The sequence below is a fragment of the Columba livia genome, chromosome Z (genome assembly GCF_036013475.1).
Source record: "Columba livia isolate bColLiv1 breed racing homer chromosome Z, bColLiv1.pat.W.v2, whole genome shotgun sequence".
In the NCBI taxonomy this organism is placed as follows: Eukaryota; Metazoa; Chordata; class Aves; order Columbiformes; family Columbidae; genus Columba; species Columba livia.
Genome location: NC_088642.1, coordinates 11,170,537 through 11,190,302, shown reverse-complemented (window position 1 = coordinate 11,190,302; position 19,766 = coordinate 11,170,537). Strand labels below are relative to the sequence as shown.

Genomic DNA, 19,766 nt, shown 5'->3' with positions numbered 1-19,766 from the left:
TGCCACCGATATCAGTTGGAGTCCCTGGCCAAGCACTAATCGATGTTGTATAAGTCACATGGAATAAAACACGGTGTTGCCAGAAAAGCAGGGAGTAGCTACCAGAGCTGGTGTTTGGCCAGGGGTAATGGAGGCAGCACCATGCTCTGCAGTGGCTGGGCTTTCTTGGCCAAGTGTCAGGAGGATAGATAGCTCTGGGGTAACAAGCAGGGTGAGTGCAGCGGGTTCCTCATCAAATGCAGCTGAACGCATGTTCCTGCTGGGAGTTTTGAGGATGGCTGCTCAATGGTCTCAGCCCCTGTTGGCTCAGGGCTGCTGTTTTTCATTGCTTTCTGTGTTCTTGTGCTGGTCCCACGGTGATCAGCTCTGAATTGGTGAGAGGAAGGAAGCTCAGCCTGGGCCCTTACACCTTGGGTTAGAGGGCAGCCATGATAAAAATGCCTGGAATAAGTCCTTTGGCCAAGGAGGCTTGCACCTTGTTTCCCTCAGGAAGAGGAACAAGAGGAGCCTGATATGCCTTTCACCCTCGCTGCAGACCATCCATGACGTCTTTCCCTTGCATGTTGCAGGGATCGGAGCGCGAGCTGTGTGTGTATCGGTGATGTCTGCACGCACACACAGCCCTGCACTCTGGCTTGGGTGGGTGTTATGGTCTCTGCTTGCCTTCCCCGCTGCATTGCCTCAGCCATTCCCAAGATCAACCTGTATCCTGCACAGGTTGCAGCAGGTGCCCGTGTCAGCATCATGGGAACATGCTGACAGACCAGAAACATGAGCCTTTCAGGGCAAAATATTCTGCTCAGCCCTCAGCAGGTCACATACGGGTGTTGCCAAATGGAAACTCTGTTTTGTTTGGTGACTCCACCAGTGTTGATAATGCCATCTCCTTTCCATGGTAGTAACATATTGGAAGTTACAAAAGTATGAAATGAAATTTGTCTCCTGTTGCTGGCAAGGGCCTGGGGTCTGTGGCCAGGACAAAACTCGTCCTGCTCATGGCATTAAAGAGATCAGGTTTTGCCTTTTCTTAAAGGAACCAGGGTTTCTCAGAGAGGTGGGAATTTCAGTCGGTAGCAGAAGACAGGCATACCCAAATCCCACAGTCAGCATCCGTCCTATTTTTATCCACCAGCACCAGCTGCTGGTTATTGGTGGAAACAGAAAAACTAGCAGAAATCTGAGCACTTGGTTAAAAAAGCAGCAGGAAATACAGCAGGGGAGTCACCACGTTCCCCCAGTTCTCGAAACTTGGCACCTTAGCCCCAGGACTACTGAACCCCCAAAGGAACTGGTCATGTCAGAGCTGCTATGGCAAAGTGTCTGAGGCAGGAACTGGAGAGGCTGGGCTGGGATGCCTCAAAAAAACCCAGCTGTTACCAGATGTGTCTATCCTCTCTTCCCTTTCCCTGGCCACATGCTGTATAGCAGGGGCTTGGCTGGAGACCCCTGTGTGTGTATTGCTCAGGGGACACAGCTGTCTTGGGACAGGCCATTTGGGAGCTTTCCCCACTCCTGGGTGGGTTGGCAGCTGGCCACCTCAGTGCATCCGCCGGGGCTGGGAATGGGAGGCTGCCGGCTCTGCAAAAGCTATTTGCAGCTGCCCCACGTATTCGGGTCCCCAAGAAACTTCCTCTGCTCTGCTCACACAGGGAGAGCTCTGCCTGGAGCCTGCCCTGCAGCCCTGGGACATGCTGTCCTAGCGAGGCTGTGCATCATCCCACTGCCTGGTCACAACCCAGCCTCCCCACACCCCTGGGGATGTTTGGGAGGGACCCCGAGGGACAAGTTACTCACAGGACAGCAGCAGGTTTGCAGGTGCAGCACTGCTCTATGCTGTCAGGGAGGGAACATGGGATAGCTCCCATCCCCAGGGACCCTCCTGCCCTTGGTGATGCTGCATGAAGCCTCTCCAGGAGGGTCACTGTGAGGCAAGACAAACCCAGTGGGTTTAAGGTAGGGCAGAAACCAGAGCCAAGCTCTGCATCCCCACAGTAACCTTTTATTTTGTACCTGGTGCCCAGCCTTCTTCCTGGGCTGAACTTGCCTGGGAAAGCATCAACCTGTGGGCTGAGCATTGCTGAAATGCAGCATGTCGGTGTAGGCAGAGCTTGGCTGGGAAAACCACCATCTCCTCGCAGTCCTGTGCCTCCTGGATTTTCCTGCTTGCTGTTATTTTATTCGGGTGAAAATGCTGGTGCCAATCCTGCAGGAAACGTGAAATTGGGATCATTCACCCAGCCAGGCTCCCCTACACTGTGCTGTTGTGTACAGAGGGGAAACCCAAAGTGGGGGCACCATGTCCTCCACTGCCTCACTGGGTGCTGAGTGCGATGCCCAGGGCACCAGCACACTGTGGTAGAGGCTGCACTGGGTGCTGGCATCACGTCCTGCTCTCTTGCTGCTGCGTGCAGGAGAGTGCCTGGGGGATTTGGCTGGGGCCAGATCCTGTCCTGGAGTCACCCACCCTGAGGCACACATGGGATGCAGGAGCTGGCCAGGTCACAGGGATGCTCCTTAGCACCTGCTCATCACCAGTGACAAACCCATTTCACCTTCCTGATCCCACCATCCCTCATCCCACAGGATTTCTCTCCTCTCCAGCTCCAGGGTGCAAGAAAGTTTGGCACAGAGGTGGCTGGGACCTGGTTCTCACCGGGTGGCTTTCCAGTCCTCGGTGGGGCTGTCAGACACCTCTCGCATGAGCCACACGGCATGCAGGGTCTCCTCCCCATTGGTGCTGATGTAACACTGGCCCAGGAAGGCAGTAGTCCGTGCTGCCTCTGAATCTGGAAGAGTCCAAGGGGATCATGAGCCAGGATGGAGAGATACAAAGCCACCCCTCTGGGTCCCATTGGCATCCCTGCTGCAGGGCCAAAGTCCCCTCCTGCCTACCTGGGAGCCGCCAGTGCACGGTGAAAGAGAAGGTGGGCTGTGGCACCAGTCCCGTGTCCTGCTGGGACCCCTCCAGCGGTGAGGTGAGGATTTGGGGGTCACTGGCTGCAGACCCCGGCAGGTAGGAACCGGAGAATCTACCGTCCTTGCTGAGGATGGACACGACCATCCGGCAGCCGGTGTCACTCCGCCAGGACCCAGAGAGGAGGCACTACAAGGCCAGCACTGTGGCTTGGGCTGCTCCACGAGGTGTAGGAGGCACCCTGCTCCTGCCCCACCACCTCGGCTCTTCCCGGGGATGGGGAATGTGGTGCAGACTCTGGGCAAAGCTGGTGCAACCAGCATCGCCGTCTTGACCAGGGCATTGCACCTGGTGCACTGATTGCCTTCTGCCCATCTGCTGTCTGCTGCGGCTGTCCAGAGGAGAGCAGGTCCCCCCCCCAATGCTAAAGCAGAGGGTGCGCTGCTTTCCCAGCACACTTGGTGGGAAATCTGGTTTCTTTGGAGCATGGCTTTGTTTCTGGTTGGATTCCCACAGCGAGAAGCATCCTTGCAGGAGTGTTTCCTCCCTCCCAGCCCCTCCGTGTCTTCCCTCAGCACTGCATTAGTGCTGGTCCCACCAGTACCAGTATCCCAGTGCTAGCTCCCTGCTGGGCACTGCAGCCCCAGCAGCAGGCTTTGGGGTCTAGCAGGGTGCCTGTACAACATCCACATCACCACCCATCCCCATACCTTCCTCTCCGCAGGGGTGACACACACTGCCAGGGCGAGGAACAGGGCAAAGGCACCAATCCCCATGGCCACAGGGCTGTGAAGCACACAGCACAGCTGCCTCTCAACCCTACACCCCAGCCCCCTTTATAGGACTGTAACTGGAGCCCCGCAGGCACGGGGCTGGCAGCCATGGGGTGGGTGGACAGGTGGCAGGATGCCCAGGACAGGCGAGGCGAGGAGGTCTGGGTGACCTCGGCAGTGCTGGAGGAATGTGGGGATGAGCACGGCTGTGGGGAGAGGTGGGGGCTTGGGCCATTTTTAAGGCCCTTATAGCAGCATGGAAAACATAACTGTCTTCCTCATGATTTTGACTCCAGTGCATGCAGGCTGGGAATTATTACCTGTGTAAACATTTAAGAGCTCTGTGCTTTACTGGTGCTACTGCCTGACCAGGGTGTCACCTACTTGGTGCCATGGCATCCCTGGCAGCAGCTGCAGCACTGCATGGAACAGGACGTTCGCCCTGCCTCCTACTTTAGCAGCAATAACGTTTCCCCAGAATCTTCTGGGTACCAGCTGCTAATTTTGCTGGTTTTGTTTTTAGAGGAGTTAGAGGAAGAAGTGACCACAGGGAGGCACTGGTGCCCAAGCAAACGTATTTGCTGAACACCCAGCATGCTGACCAGCTTTGTATTTGCACCTCTTATGTTTGCTGCTCCTAGGGGCTTTGGATGTACAAAATAGAGTGTGCGCTGTCGCTGAATTCCTGAGCTGCCTCCCTGCTCACTGCAGTGCCTGGAGCAGGCATGGTGTTGTGGGCAACTGAAAATTAAGGTGGGATTCAGCTGCATAAACACATGCCGTCCCCAGGACAGCAGTGTCCAGGGCACCGAATAGCAGCAGGGTTGCGATGCAGGTACTGCGGGTGGTGGAGTCCCACCCTGGGGTCACACCGCTCAGTGCCCAGCACACCCCAGGACCCTGCTGCTGCTGAGCACCTCTCCCTATGGTCTGGATGGCCCCAAAGTCTGTTGCAAGTGGAAACCACCCCTCTCCTAACACAGACTCTTCACTGTCACTTTTTATACAGTCCCAAACTCACTGGCTTATCACAACGACCTGAGAAATCCCCCCTCAGGGCTCTTGCCTTGGATTCCATACTCCATCCATTCAGTCTGACACCAGCCCCTGCCTTTCCACACCGCTTGGCAGGGACAAGCTGCCCTGCTTGAGGTGCCAGGGAGGTGGCAGCCACTGCTCCACATCACACATGACACTGTGCACTGACTTTGCTGGGGATGAGCCAGGCTGGACAGACTGTACCAGTCGTGTGCTGGTGGTCCTGGCCCTGGGTTATATTTGTAACGCTACTTCAAGAGGCTTCATCTTCACCGATGAACCTGCCAAAAACCCTGCACTGGAAGAGCTGACTAAGCTTGGCAGGTGTCCACAAAGGCAGATAGAGTGGCACTGCCAAAATGCAGCAGCACAGAATGGTAAAATCCCTGTTTCTAATGCAGGAGGACGAGTGGGATGGGATGGATTGGGGCAGGGGCTTTAACTGTGCTCACTTCGGGTGCCGTGTTGTGCAAAGGAAGCAGTTTACTGACATCTCACGTCTACCAATGCCATTACCTCCATCACCCAGCCCTATGGAGCATGGAGTCCTGGGGCTGGAAATGTGTCTGGTGGGGATGGATATGAAGATGCTGCAAGGTAGTCGTCTGGATTTGGGATGCTGACACCACCTCTGCCACTGGCAGGCAGGCGGGGAGTGGTGGTTCGGGGTGGAAGTTTGGGTTAGGATGAGGTGGAGAATGAGCCCAGGGAGCTAGATGAGAGGGATCAAAGGGCATCCAGATGTCCCTGGGAAAGGACAGCGGTGGCCAGCAGATAGCAGTGAGCCCTCCCCTCTGCAGGAGGACCCATGGAGACAGAAGGTACTTCAGAGGGGAAGTGAGGGCAGATTTTTTAAAAAAGATCACCAGAACTGACATGATTTTTAATTTTTTTTTTTTTAATGTGAGAGACTGATTTTACTTCCCTTGGTGGGGCCAGTCTGTAGCTGGAGGGTGCTGTCATGGGGTGGGTGAAGCTGCATGCTCACAGGATTGTGACAAGCTCAGCAGGGTCTTTCCTTTCGAGGTGCGTTTGCGTGTGAAGACATTTCTGCCTACCCTGCAGAAAGCAGAGAGATCCCGTAGGACAATTCACAGACAGAGCCCACTCAGGGGTGTCCCTAAATGCCCCCCAACTCACCCCAAGAAGCTGCCAGATGCCCCTAGCCAGGGCAAGCCCCTAGCCAGGAGGCATTGGCAAACCCACTGCAAACCTATGCTGTGGGGTTCCCAGGGGTGCTCCCCTCACCCAGGTGGATGCTTGTCCTTAGGGGTCCTGGGGAGGCCCCCTCTGTGGGACCACTGACCCCAGTGTCCCCCCACTACCTTGTGGCTTTCCAGTCCTCCTCGAGGGACCCGACGGCTTCACGCAGCAGCCACATGGTGGTCAGTGTCTCCTTTCCACCCGTGTCCACAAAGCACTGCCCCGTGAAGGCGGTGGTGGCGTCTGGGGGAAGCGTTTGGTGGAGGTTCAATGGGGATGACACCTCTGCTCACCAGCTGATTCCCCCTCCCCAAGGACCTGCCCTTCCCCAGCGCCTCCCTCAGGGGAGCCAGGCTCTGCAGCACCGCATCCCCATGCCCAAATGGGGTCTGGACTCACCATGGTCACCTTGTGCTGCCCAGCAGGGGTGTATGTAGAGACTCTGAGTGCAGAGGGGCTGACCCCTGCAAATACAGTATTTCCCATGCTGGGCAAGCACCCCTGCTTTCCTCTGCTTAGCTGCACCTAAGCATGACCCAGTAGACTTTCTAGCAAAGGAAAAGTCTTGCTGGCTGTGCAAGTGGCTCCCATTGACCCCTTGGTGTTAACCCTGGGTGTCCCAGCACTTACTGGAGAACTTGTCCCAGTGCACGGTGAAGGCGAAAGTGGGCCAGACCCCATCAGTGGGCTGCTGCTGGGCACCCTTCAGTGGGGAGGTGTAGGCGCAGCTGCCGGTGAGGGTGACCCGCGTCAGGTATTTCCCCTGGAAGTCCCCGTTGTCCCTCACTGCTGAAATCTCCATCAGCGAGTCCTGCTCATTCCTCCACAGCCCACTGAGCTGACACTGAAGGGACAAGGCCCAGAACACAGTGCAGAGGTGGGTCCCATCCCTCCCACCGCCCAGGTACAACTGCAGGCCATGGCTCTCCCTGTCCCCAGTTTGGGGTGATGCTCCCCCAGGTGCTGCTGGCTGCAGAGTGGATGGTGCAGCAAGGCACATCCCAGCCTGTCAGTACGTGTGGTGCTCCTGGGCACAGACCCTGCAGGAAGGGGTGCCCTGTGCACTGTACCCCTGGGTACAGACCTCATGGGAAGGGATGCCCCATGAATGGTGCCCCTGAGCACAGACTCCATGGGAGGGGATGCTCTGGGCATGGTCTCCCTGTGGGAGCAAAGCTTTGTTGAGATGGTGACTGGTTGGGTGAGGGTCACTCAGAGATACCTTCCCCATTGTCTGGAGAAGGTACTTGCAAAGCTTTCCTGCTTGTCCGAGCTTAAAATGACATTTAATAGAGACCACCCCCTGGCTGCCCATGCTGCCTTCCAGTGCCATGTCTGCCACATCCCCACCACCAACTGTCCCCATACCTTTCTCTCTGCAGGGGTGACGCATGTTACCAGGGCCAGGACAAGGACCAGGGTGAAAGCACTGCTCCCCATGGCTGTGGAGCTGTGAACTGTCCAGCACGGTTCCCTCCCAGCTCTGTGCCCTGCCTGGCCTCCTTTATAGGGCTGTAACTGGAGTCCTGTGGGCACAGCAGGTGCCAGGCTAGCAGCCATGAGGGGGGTGGCCAGGTGGCAAGGTGCCCAGGATAAGTGAGGTGAGGAGGTCTGTGTGACCTGGGCAGTGCTGCAGGAATGTGGGGATGAGCATGACTGCTGAGAGAGGAAGGGGAGCAGGGATGATCTGCACATCCACTATCCAAGAGGCCCTGCCAGCCCATTTTTTGCTCTGTGACAGAATCTTTGGGGTCAGCACAGCCTGGCACTGTCCTGCTGCCACCATCCCAGTGCTGCCATCCAAACACAATGCTGCAGCAAGCACAGCCTGACCAGCTCTTCTCTGCTGTGCTGAAGGGTGGTGTGTCTGCCCATGCGAGTTCATCCTCATGTCAGTCTCCTCCTGCATTGCAAGTTTCTTCTGTTGTTTCTAAGCTGTTTTTTCTCCTGGCTGTGTTGGGCTTTCACTGGCTCTAGGAGCTGTGACTGTTACTGCAGGGGCAGCTCTTGGACACCCCGGAATTAATCCCTCTTCACAGTGCAGAAGGGCTTTTCTGGAAGATACGTAGGTATTAAAATTTGCTTATCCCCATGGGAGGGGATGCCCTGTGCATGGTGCGTGATGCTTTGAGCCTGGGCAGGGTACAGCTCCATGTCAGAGACCAGCCTGAACCATCCCAAGGGGTCATTAATGGTTCAAGACTATATGAAGGATGGGAAGGTGAATGGGGGTCCTAAGACCACCTGGCTCTTGCACAGGGACATGACATAGCTACCTCCTCCAAGATTTATCTCCAGTCAGGTGAACATGTCACTGCTGATGCTTCAGGGGAAGACAGAACTGGCACCTGGCTGTGTCCAGATCAGAAGGGATCTCTCTGGCCCCTGCCCTGCACAGAGGATGAGCATCTGCTTCAAGCATTCACCAGACACACATCTACCTCAGGCTTGAAGACACCAGAAGGACCACTCTCCTCTTTCCAGAGATGTGGCGATGCCCGTGTGCGAACTGCACTTAGTTTTTAATTAGAAGATTATAGTATCTGCCTTTAGCTCCCATCCCAAGGACTTAGTCCAAAAGCCTTTGGGGTCCCACTGCTGTTCTCCCTTGCTTGCTGCCCAGCTGGCTCCCAACACCCACGCTCAGAGCTCAATGCTCCCCCTAGGGTCTCCATAGAATCATAGAATGTCCTGAGTTTGAACAGACCCACAAGGATCATCGACTCCTACTCCTGTCCCTGCATATGACAACCCCACAGTTCACACCATGTGTCTGAGAGTGTTGTCCAATCTCTTCTTTAACACTGTCAGGCTTGGGGCCTTGACACCTCCCTGGGGAGCCTGTTCCAGTGTCCAGCACGAGCTGGGTGAAGAACCTTTTCCTAATGTCCCCTGGCACATCTTCCTGTCATTCCCTTGGATTCTATCCCTGGTCACCAGAGAGAAGAGATTTGTGTCTGCCCCTTCTCCTCCCCTTGTGATGAAGCTGTAGCTGTGACGAGGTCTGCCCTCAGTCTCCTCTTCTCCGGGCTGAACAAACCAAGTGACTTAAAGCACTCCTGACACGGCTTAGTTGCTCCTCATATCCATGGATGTAGCCCCAGCACAGAGCAGTGGTGGAGAAGTCCTTTGCAGAGCTGCTCTGCCCAGGACTCACCATTGGCTTTCCAGTCATCTTCGAGGCTGTCAGCCTCCTCTGTGTGATTCATGTGGTCCTCAGTATTATCTTCCTGTCCTTGTCCATGGAGCACTGGCCATTGGAGGCAGTGGTGGAATCTACAGGGGGTGGGACTTGGGAGAGTGCTCTGGTATGGGACTTTCCCTCTCAGGCAAACAGCTTGCCCATTTGTGAGTGGGAAAGGCTGCTTGTGCATGGGTGATATTTCACTCCCCAGCCTCCCATCCTGCTGGGACTGGGGACATGACACTAGACAGGAGCCAGCTACATAGGGAGTGGGGGGTGAGCCCAGCTGAGCCTGCTACTGGCTCTGCACCACCTCATCCTGGGTAGGACCTGCCTGGACAAGAGCCAGAAGTGGGAACCAGGATAGTGCCATCAGCCATGCAGGTCTGGTGCTGGGGATAGGGGAGGACTGGGGACACCATAAGAGTACAGAGGACCATGAAGGACACCACAAGGAGGGCTGAAGAGTTCTGAGGACACTGCAGAGATGGAGGAGCGTTTGGGAAACCAAAGGGGAAGACAGGGGATCAGCAAGGACACTGCAGGGGCAGGCAGAAGTGCATCAGTGACAGCACAGAGAGGTCAGGGGAGGCCTGGGGACATATCAGGGAGGTCAGGAGAACATTTGTGACACCACAGGGAGGGTAGCGGAGCTCTGGGGACACAATGGGGAAGCTGGGAAAGGAGAAACACCTGAAAAGCTCCAGTTGATGGTGAAGCCAAAGGTGGGCTGGCTATTCTGGATCATGTGATACTGGGACCCTAGTGCCATGACACAAGGAACTTGTCTGAGGTGTCTCTCATGGTCGTGTGGTAGGAGCCAGCGAAGTTCCCTTATCCATTCACATCCTTGATGGCCATGTTGGAAAACCCGGGTCATTGATCCAGTGCCTGGTCAGCACACACTGGAGCAGAGAGGACTTGGTGCCACAGCACAGCCTGGTCAGGACAGCAGGAGGAGGGACGCCTGGCAGCTGCAGAGGGGAAGCTGGACAAGCCATAGGTCCCCCATCCACTCAGGGGGACCATCAAGTATGATGAGCTCAGTCGTGGGTTAGGGAGGCAGACTGCACCTGGGAGGGTGCCCCGGCTCCCATCCAGCCCCAGGAGGAGCTGGGAACCTGGCGAAGGAGCTTCTCCACCCTCCCAGATGACGACCCATGCTTGGCAAGACTGCAGCCAGAGCTGGGCCAAGGATAGAGGTAGAGGAGAAGAGCAAGATGTGTGGTCCCAACAAGGGGACTGGCAGGAGTGACGATAACGCAGATGCAGCAGAGGGGATAGGAACTATGGGACTTCACTTTTAAGTGAAGTTATAGGCCTGAAAATCAAATTTATTCTTTTGTCATCACTGCAGTGTGGCAGTGTACCAGCCTTTGCCTGTGCACACACCTGAATTGACAAGCCATGGAGACCTTGAGTGACCTGTAAACTCCCTAGCTCAATCTGCTTAGGTGGGACAACAGCTGGATTGAGACAAGTGTTGAGCACTGACATGCTCAGTGTTGAGATATCTGTAAACAGTCGATAAGAACAGTCTCTGCAGAAATGGTTGTGTAGGACAGCCTTCCACATGTGGTTAAGACATGTAAATTCTGGAAGATCCCTGCAACAGCAAATACTTCTCCGTTTTGACAGTCACTGATTGTTTGAGGGATTTGATCCCCTATGTAAGCATTACCCCATGCCAAGATCCCGATAAATGAGTTTTTCTTTTATTAACCAGAACACTATGTGTGAGCACTCGCTCAACACAGCTGTGGCAGCAGCCACATGCTCTGCATGACTGCAAGGTGCCTACTGCCTCCTCCAGCTCCCCGTGCCTCTGAAGGCATTGTGGGATATGAGTAGCCATGACCACGACGAAGGTTTGTCATATAGCAGGAAAGGCTGGTTTTCCTCACAGAGAGAGGTTTGCAGTGAGGCTGAAGGAGACCCTGCTGCTCAGGATCCTACAACACCAGGGAAGGTATCCCCATACACATCCCTCCCAGGGACATGAACAACCCTGGATCTCACTGGGTTGGGTCTGCCCACCCGGACCTGGCTGGCTATGCCAATGCCTTCCCAGAAAGTCCTGGGTGGTACAGGCAAGGAGGGATGGTGAGAGGGATGGGTGTGGAGACACGGAGAGAGATGGGGAGAAGGATGGGATGGGGATGGGGATGGGGGCTGGGATGGGGACAGGGATGGGTACAGGCATGGAGATGGGGATAGGGATGTAGATGGGGCTGACTAGAGCATCCTGGTGACATAGCACAACCTGGGTGTTACTGGCTGGAGTCCCAGTGTCCTCTGGCTGAGGGCTGTGCCTGGGCTTCGCCCCTGCCCTGCAGGAGCCCCTGTACCAAAACGGCATCTGGTCACTGCAGGGGACAGACAGAAGAACAGGGAGTCACCAGGTCAGGGCGAGGGCCTGTGTGCAGGGATGGATAGTGATCTGCAGCAGCTCCATGGATTCAACAGGTGAAAGAGGTGAAGCTGACAAAGCAGCAACAAGAAAACCCCAGGGCATTGCAGGTTGGAGTGGGCAGCCCTGGTCAAAGGTATCAGGTAATAGCAAAAGGCCAGGAAATGCTGGGGCAGGATCAGGGCAGGGTGGACTGTTGCTCTCGGGAAGCAGAACAGCCACAGAAGGATCAAGGATGAGGCCATTGGGAGGTGGGACCAGGATGGGGGAAGTTTGAGGCAGCTGCGGAATGTGGTTTGTGGGGAAGTGGTGGTGACACCATCAGTGTTTGCTTCCTGTAAACTCTGTTGTTTTACTTTCTGTTCCCCCATTTAGCAAGCAGGCTGCTCAGATCATCTTTTATCCCATCAGCTGTCTTTTTAGGACACCTCAAGAAATTGAATTGGAGGCTGTGGGGGTGACAAAAGGACAGAACCAAGTCTTACTGTCCAGGGGTCCCATATGGTCCTGCAAACTTCTGGATGGAATTGCATCCCCCCGGTGGGGTCCTCCCACCAGAGCTTTCAGCTTCATCCTCCCATACCCACTGGAGTCCCAAGGCTTTAACCTCACAGTCCCTTTGGAGAAGCTTTTGTGGACCCACTCATGCTTCTGGTGACAGCCACATCAGGCATTTCAGGAGGGTAAGCATGCGAACAAGCACAAGGTGGTCAGGGCAGTGCCAGGGATGCCCCTGTGCAACAGGGCTGAACTGAGGAGCTGTGTGTGGAATGCAGGGATGAGGATGAGGGTGCAGGGGTGAGGATGATGATGCAGCAGTGAGGATGAGGGTGCAGGGATGTCTTTTTATTGAAATCTGAACCACCAGGCACAACAGCCTGTTGGGCTCAGCCAGTACAAGCATACACTGGACAGGCTGTGGTCCGGGCACTCTCCAGGAGCTGGGGGAGATGAAAGCAGTCCCAGAGTCCAGCAGGGAAGGAGGGAGAGGAGCAGATGCTGAGGAAGGCTGGGGAAGGGTGGGCACACCATGAGAGGAAGAGGATGGTGGACAGGCCTTGACACTGCCCCAAGTCCCTGCTGCTTCCCAGTATCTTTCCCCAGCAGTCCCCAGGCAGACCCCAGACAGCACACTCCTTTGAGCCCTTCTCACCTCTCCCTGACCACAGAATTTCCCCCAGTGTGCTCAGGATACCTGAGTTAGGAGCTGCACATTATGGATTAGGAAACTCCTGAGTTAGAATCTTCATGAGTTACAGAAGTGATAAGTTAGTGAGTTCACATAGTAGACAGGTCCGTGCAAAGGTATTTGTTTGATGTGACGTGTTTGGTTTCTTTCCTAATGAGCTGTTATAATAAAGCATAATGTAATGGTAATATTTTACAGTGAATTTGAGCATCTGGAATGAGCCTTATCCTGTTCCACCCTCTGCCTGATGGGGTGAGAGCCAGTTACTATGAAATACATGCATATGTACATAGATACAACAGGGATCCCTCCAGTATCCAGACTTAGCCATCCAGTGTGCCCAGTAGCTGTCCCTGGAGCCCAGGTCCTCACCCTGGTCCTTCAAGTATCTAGTCTGAACTTTGGGCCACACCAACACCCCTGGCTCCCAACTCATGACCATGGACCCCTCTGTGGGATCTGCTACCCAGCTCTTCCTCATTGTGTACCCAGGACCAAGCCTTGCAGCCAGAGCGGTAGCTGGAAATGAAGTTTAATGGGAAGAAGAGGTAGACTGGGATGCAGAGATGCCATATGAGGCCAGGCGAGTGTTCTGGCTGCATGCAGCCTACAGCCCGGCCCCTGGCCATGTGGCATCGTACTGCTTTGTGCTAAAGATGCTGCCCAGTTCCACCCACCACAGGACCTCTGCAGGTGCCCCAAACAGGTACATGGACAAGAAGGCACTTGTTGAGGCCTGAAGCCATGGTCAGGAAACGGAATTACCCAGCTGCTCTCCTCCCCTTGTTCTGTAGCCCTGCCCCTCACAGACCCCCAAAACAACATCCCCCATCTCTCCCTGCTCCAGAGTGGCTTCTTGCACCCCAGGGTCACATGAGCTATGGCTCTCTGCCAGGCAGAGATGTGTTTAATAAGAACCATATGCAGGGAATGCCAACTTTTGGAAGGTGGCCCCAGCCAGCAGGCTGCCAGGAGGCACTGAGAGGCACTGGGAGAAAGCTGGGCATGGTCAGGGTGTGTTTCCCTGACAGGATGCTGGGAGCAGGTGGGAGCCCAGCCTGAGACTGGTGCAACAGAGAGCCTTGGGGATGCAGACAGAACAGCAGGGTGCAGGCAGCTCCGATCCCCATCCCTATCACTTGATGTGGATGAAGATGAAGGTGCCAACCCTGCAAGGAAAGTCCTGTCAGCAGAAGGGGAGGAAGGGCTGTGGGATGGGAAGGCAGGTTCAGGGCTCACCTGGTGTCTTTCCAGGACCTTTTCCCACAGGAGCCACGTGCTCTCCAGTGTCTCCTTGCCATGACAATCCACAAAGTGTTGACCCACAAAAGCTGTGGTGGAGTCTGGTGGAGTCCAAGGGGGCAGAGGGGTTCAGAGCCTGCATCTCCAGACAGGGGACCCTAAGCCAGCTGAACCTGGCAGACGGACAAACGGACACCACCTGCCACGTGCCCTGGGCAGACAGATAGATCTCCCTGCAACATTGTCCAGATTGGTTGTTTCTATATCGCCTGGACAGGTGGATGAGCACTGCTCCTGCCATGTTCGTTAGGCAGACAGACCCCTGCCAGCTGTCCTAGACACAGCCATCCCGCCATCACATCCCATTACATGAGCAAGTATATGTAGCTGGTCTCTGGCTGCAGCCAGGATTTCTCTGTGTGCTACAGGGAGTAGGGGCGACTAGCTGTAGGGAACCTTGCTCCGAGCATGGGCAGGGCATCTCTGGCTGCCCTGGGGTGCCATGCCAGGTACCGCTGTACCTGCAAACTGCCAATGCACAGTGAAGCCAAAGGTGGGTTGTTCTTTGTCACTGGGGTGCTTCTGGGCCCCTTGCAAGGGCAACACCAGGATCTGATTTTTGGTGGCCACCACAAAGTGTGGTAGGAGCCTAAGCAGGTCCTAGCTGCATCCAGGACTGAAAAGGTCATGTTGGAGCCCATGTCATTCTTCCACAGACCCTTCAGATCACACTGTGGACCAGGGGTTGTACCAGTGCCATGGGGACAGCACAGTCAGAGCTGGCAGCTCCCTTTGTCATGAATACTGCACCCTGGAGTGGCATGGCATGGCACAGCATGGCAAAGAGCACAACTCAGAACAGCATGGCATAGCATGGAAGAGCATGGCACAGAACAGCAAGGAACAGAACAGCACAGCACAGCCTTGTGAAACACACAGTGGCAAAGCACAGTATGGCACAGCATGGTATGGCATGGCACAGCAGGCACAGCATGGCACCAGACAGCAGAGAACAACAGAGCAGGAACAGGCAGCCTTTCAGCTGTTCACACTGCACACTAGGGATGGCACAGCACTGCATGGCACAGTACGACACAGCCAAGGTGTACAGCCCCTCATCCACTCACCCTGCACCCTGGGAACAACACAAGTATGGCACAGCAGGAGTGGGAAGCCCCTGGCCAGGCACTGTAAGCAGTAAGCAGCAGTGCGGGCTCCCTGTGGCAGAAGCAACAGCATCTGTGGTGGCTGTGAGTGGTGCACCGGCCCTGCCTATGCTGCCACCCTACGTCTGCTTGGCCTCTTTTGTAGTGGAGCGGGTTGCAGCTGGGCAACAGCTGCCCATGTTGGGCCTTCTGCCAAGGGCCACCCTGGTGGCAGCTGAGGCACCAAGCACCATGTCAGGCTGAGCAGGGTCCTGCTCTTAGAGCAAGGTGGGAGTCCTGAGAGAGCATGGTGGGGTGGTCGGGGCTGTGATGGAAGAGCCTTAGACATAGGGATGCCACAGCAGGGACACACACTGGGCCTTGGGAACAGTGACGGAAGAGGCCATGGGATGCCATTGAGGAGAGAGGAACATGGGCACTGAGCAATGACATGACAAGAGCTGGGTATGTGTTTGCAGCAAAGCTTTATTATCAGAAGCAGGTAGTGGGGCAAGACATGGGGTGTGCTAATTAGAAACAGGTGGTGGGACAGGAGATGGAATCTGTATATTAGAAGCAGGTGGTAGAGCCTGAGATGGGGTCTGCATCCCAGTCACCCTCACCAGTCTCAAAACTGCCAAACTTTTCCTGTGAGTGCAGGCCTGTGGTGGAGCAGGAGATGGGGTTTGTATCCCAGGTGCTTCCTTCAGCATTGAAATCCACCCCGGGGCAATCCTTCTTGCATGTGCACAGGCGGCCAAAGTAATATGTGCCACTCCTGTGGGGACACAGAGGAAAGACATGTAAGGGTGGGAAATACACCATTGCACAGGGCAAATGCACCCTCCCAGTGCTGTAACATGAATCCAGTCCTGTCCCACCCCCCAGCAGCATTTGCACCTTGGCAGGACCCCCAGGACCCCTGCATGAGTACCACATCCTTGGTCACCCCCACACTGGCAGCAGCATTGCTGAGTGCTCAGCAGTGCCGGGTGGAAGAGCCCTAACCCCAGGGATGTGCAGGAGACATGCGGCGGGGACAAGAGGTTAACCTGATTGTTATCCAGCGGTGCTTGTGTGACATCAGGAACCAGGTGGTCTTCAGAACCTTATTCCCCCAGTAATTCAGAAAGGAGTTTCTTTTGAAAATGGTCTTCTTGTCTGAGGGATGAAGCAGGTGGTGGAGGTGAGCGTGCCTGGGGCTCTACGTCAGTGCTGAGCCAGGACCCAGCTACAGGGACAGTAGACCCAGCTTGTCCCTGCCTTCTGGGGACAGCAGTGATGGGGAAAGCAGGCAGGAGGGGTCAGAGGGCTGGGGGTCTCACATGGAGATGGGCAGACAGCAGCAGGTTTCAGCCCCCAGGGCATCCTATGTGATGCCAATGAACTCTGGGGTGAAGGATGGGGGAGTGTGAAGGATACCATAAGAAGAGGTAGCAGGTCATCAGGGACATCACAGGGGATGGCAAAAGAGCATCAAGGACACCACATAGGGGGCAAGGGAGCACTGGGGACACCAGAAGATGAGCAGGGTCACTTTAAGAATAGGACAGAAAGGGCAGGGGACAAGTGAGGATATGAGAGGGAAGGCAGATGAGCTCTGTGGACATCACAAGGAGGGCAGAGGGGCTGTGAGAACATCACAGGAAGGGCAGGGGAACATTTAGAACACCACAGGGAAGGCAGGGGAACTCTGGGGACATTTCAGAAAGGGCAGGGGACCATGGTAGACATTATAGGGAAGAGAAAAGACCTTTGGGTACATCAGAGGGAAGACAAGAAGGCAGGGGACCATTGGGAACAATATAGATAAGGCATTTGGGACATCCGAGCAGATTTCTGTGAACACAACAGTGAAACTGCAAAAGGAGAGGCACCTGATGACCAGTAGACGGTGAATTCCAATTCCAATTCCAATATCTGGCTATTCTGGTTCATGCTATGCTGGAACCCTTTCAGTGTATATGGCTTGTCAACGATGTACGTCCCATTAAATCTGCCTTGTTGATCCACAGGCCCGATGATCAGCAGGTGGCCCATGCCGTTGATCCAGTGGCCTTCCAGCTCCCACTGGGGTGGAGGTGACTCAATGTTGGTGCCACAGCACAGCGCAGCTTTGAGCAGGGTGGCAGGAGCGGGCACCCCCAGGAGCCACAGCACCCCTGCCACCCTGCCCCATGCATCCCAGCCCTTGGTTACCTTTCTCTCAGAGAAGCCGGGAGCCACCAGGGCCAGGCTGAGCACTAGAAGGAAGGAAGTCACTTGCACCATCTCTGTAGTGGGCAGACAGCTGGCGTACACAGGGATCTGCTCCTCGTAGGGCCCTGCCGATGTGTCTTATCTGTCGGCTTTTTATTGCTGTGGATGGCACCTCTGGCCAGGGCGTTGTGCAATCTAGGTGTTTCCAAATTGGCAGTTCCTAGTTGTAGGAGAGGGAGTTTACATGCAGATATTCCCACAACCACCTGCTGAAATGATGCCTCCTTATGGTGACCTGCCCCGGGGCCACCAGGCAATCTCAAGACAAGCCAGTGCCATGTTCTCAGCATGGCTATAAGTGTTCTTGCGTTGATCACAGAGGCACTAGTAGAAATGAACTGGTGCTCCTCACCTTACCCCTATTGGAATGACTCTCACACTGGTGAGAAAAGTGTTGCAATATGAAGACATGAAACAATTGCTAAAGAAACCTCAGACCAAATGGACAGAAATCCCTAATCACTATCCATCATGATGCAGAGAGGGTATGTCATGTCCTAGGAAGAGTGAAGAAAGATGGAGAACACAGATGGTGGGAAATCCTGTTGGGACAGTCTCTGACAGCAGCTGGAGCATTGAACCTTATACTATACCCTATTGTGATTTTAGTGACTCTTGTTACACTACGGTTGTTTTCAACTTTGATTTATATATCGAAGTCTGAAGAATGGTGTTTAGGGAGCAGGCTGCCTTAGGTTATTGTGTTATTTGGTATACTGCTTCTTGCAGAGCTTGTTTAGAAAATGCTTATCCAGGATTCGTTTAGCATAACTAACTTTGCTTAGCATAACTGCTGCAATCTCTGAACTTCTGAGCTTCCTGCCTCATTAGGCAAAAAAGGCCTCGGAAGATAAGGGTAGGTGTAGGTAAGCAAAAGAACAGAGTGTCATCTAAACTAAGTCAAAAGAGAAGAATTAGAATTGAAGCTGGCCAGTTCTGTGAAGGACAATAAAAAAGGCTTTGTAAAATATATTAATGGTAAAAGGAATACTAGAAATAACATTGGCCCATTACTTGATGAGCATGGCCACTTTATTAACAGGGACATACACAAAGCTGAGATGTTTAATGTTTTCCTTACCTTGGTCTTCAACACAGAAGATGGACTTGGGCGCCCCCATAACCCTGGATTGAAGAACCATGGCTGTGTGAACAATAAACTTCCAATCAATCTGGAACATGTACTGAGCCTGGCAATATCATGGAGAAGTTTGTTCTGGGAGTTATTGAAAAATATCTGAATGACAGTGCAGTCACTGGTCCCCAGCCAGCAGGGTTGATGAGGGGAAAGTCCCGCTTAACCACCTTAATTTCTTTCTATGACAAGGTTAGCCACTCAGTTGACCAAGGGAAGCCTGTTGGTATGGTATTTTTGGATTTCAGTAAAGTCTTTGATACCGTCTCTCACAGTATCTTCCTGGACAAGGTGTCCAGCACACAGCTGGATAAACACACAATGCAGTGTATGAGCAATTGGCTGACAGGCCGGGCTCAAAGGGTTCTGGTAAATTGGGTCATGTCAGCCTGGTGACCTAACACTAGCAGGGTCCCACAGGTATCCATCTTAGGGCCAGTACTCTTGATATCTTCATAAATGACTTAGATGAAGGACTTGAGGGAATACGAAGTAAGTTTGCCGATGACACAAAATTCGGAGGAGCTGTTGAGATTCTCGAGGGCAGAAAGGCCCTGCAGAGGGATTTGGACAAATTGGAGAACCAGGCAATCACCAACTGCATGAAGTTCAATAAGGGCAAGTTCCAAATTTTACACATGGTACACAGCAACCCTGGCTGTACATTTAGACTGGGGAACAAGATGCTGGAAAGCAGCTCTGCAGAGGGGGATCTGGGGCCTCTGGTTAATTGCAAGTTGAACATGAGCCAGCAGTGTGCCCTGGCAGCCAAGAGGGCCAACTGTGTCCTGGGTTCATCCAGCACAGCATTGCCAGCCGGGCAGGGAGGTGATTGTCCCGCTCTGCTCTGCACTGGTGCGGCCTCACCTGCAGCACTGCGTGCAGTTCTGGGTGCCACAGGATAAAAGAGATATAAAGCTACTGGAGAGTGTCCAGAAAAGGGCTATGAAATTGGTGAAGGGTTTGCAGAGGAAGCCATATGAGGAGCAGCTAAAGTCACTTGGTTTGTTCAGCCTGTAGAAGGGAAGACTAAGAGGAGACCTCATCACAGTTTGCAGCATTCTCACAAGGGGAGGAGGAAGGGTAGGCACTGCTCTCTTGATCAAACCCAAGGGAATGGCAGGAAGATGTGCCAGGGAAGGTTTAGGATAGATGTTAGAGGCAGATTCTTCACCCAGAGGGTGGTGGAGCACTGGAACACACTTCCCAGGGAGCTGTCATGGCCCCAAGCCTTTCAGTATTCAAGAAGAGATTGGATGATGCCCATGATGTGA

General features: G+C 54.3%; 3 protein-coding genes across 3 annotated transcripts; all 3 read right to left on the bottom strand.

Annotated features, from left to right (window-relative positions):
• Nucleotides 1-1,947: 1,947 nt before the first annotated feature.
• Nucleotides 1,948-3,825, bottom strand: LOC102095780 (avidin). Its single transcript, XM_005508071.3, has 4 exons — nt 3,625-3,825; nt 2,893-3,103; nt 2,654-2,786; nt 1,948-2,203 (listed from the first exon to the last, which is right to left on the bottom strand). Exons 1-4 carry the CDS (start codon nt 3,688-3,690, stop codon nt 2,170-2,172), a joined length of 444 nt encoding a protein of 147 aa, XP_005508128.1. The 5' UTR covers nt 3,691-3,825; the 3' UTR covers nt 1,948-2,169.
• Nucleotides 3,826-5,602: 1,777 nt separating this feature from the next.
• LOC102083921 (avidin) lies at nt 5,603-7,748 on the bottom strand. Its single transcript, XM_005508091.3, has 4 exons — nt 7,297-7,748; nt 6,559-6,772; nt 6,051-6,171; nt 5,603-5,784 (listed from the first exon to the last, which is right to left on the bottom strand). The coding sequence occupies exons 1-4, from the start codon at nt 7,621-7,623 to the stop codon at nt 5,685-5,687; spliced, it is 762 nt and encodes a 253-aa protein (XP_005508148.3). The 5' UTR covers nt 7,624-7,748; the 3' UTR covers nt 5,603-5,684.
• A 7,818-nt stretch (nt 7,749-15,566) lies between these two features.
• Nucleotides 15,567-17,505, bottom strand: LOC135577428 (avidin-like). The gene is made up of 4 exons (XM_065047184.1): nt 17,298-17,505; nt 16,976-17,168; nt 16,151-16,259; nt 15,567-15,876 (listed from the first exon to the last, which is right to left on the bottom strand). Exons 1-4 carry the CDS (start codon nt 17,367-17,369, stop codon nt 15,669-15,671), a joined length of 582 nt encoding a protein of 193 aa, XP_064903256.1. The 5' UTR covers nt 17,370-17,505; the 3' UTR covers nt 15,567-15,668.
• Nucleotides 17,506-19,766: the final 2,261 nt, after the last annotated feature.

What these genes read in the sequence shown, in the direction of transcription:
- LOC102095780 (XM_005508071.3), bottom strand. Translation starts at nt 3,690, where the DNA reads ATGGGGATTGGTGCCTTTGCCCTGTTCCTCGCCCTGGCAGTGTGTGTC. An exon ending in TCACCCCTGCGGAGAGGAAG is followed by an intron (nt 3,104 to 3,624) that starts GTATGGGGATGG and finishes CTGGCCTTGTAG; the next exon opens with TGCCTCCTCTCTGGGTCCTG. An exon ending in GAGGACTGGAAAGCCACCCG is followed by an intron (nt 2,204 to 2,653) that starts GTGAGAACCAGG and finishes CGTTTCCTGCAG; the next exon opens with GATTGGCACCAGCATTTTCA.
- LOC102083921 (XM_005508091.3), bottom strand. Translation starts at nt 7,623, where the DNA reads ATGTGCAGATCATCCCTGCTCCCCTTCCTCTCTCAGCAGTCATGCTCA. An exon ending in TCACCCCTGCAGAGAGAAAG is followed by an intron (nt 6,773 to 7,296) that starts GTATGGGGACAG and finishes TTGTCCCTTCAG; the next exon opens with TGTCAGCTCAGTGGGCTGTG. An exon ending in GCACTGGGACAAGTTCTCCA is followed by an intron (nt 6,172 to 6,558) that starts GTAAGTGCTGGG and finishes CGCTTCCCCCAG; the next exon opens with ACGCCACCACCGCCTTCACG.
- LOC135577428 (XM_065047184.1), bottom strand. Translation starts at nt 17,369, where the DNA reads ATGGTGCAAGTGACTTCCTTCCTTCTAGTGCTCAGCCTGGCCCTGGTG. An exon ending in CACCGTCTACTGGTCATCAG is followed by an intron (nt 16,260 to 16,975) that starts GTGCCTCTCCTT and finishes TTCATCCCTCAG; the next exon opens with ACAAGAAGACCATTTTCAAA. An exon ending in CACCGCTGGATAACAATCAG is followed by an intron (nt 15,877 to 16,150) that starts GTTAACCTCTTG and finishes GTGTCCCCACAG; the next exon opens with GAGTGGCACATATTACTTTG.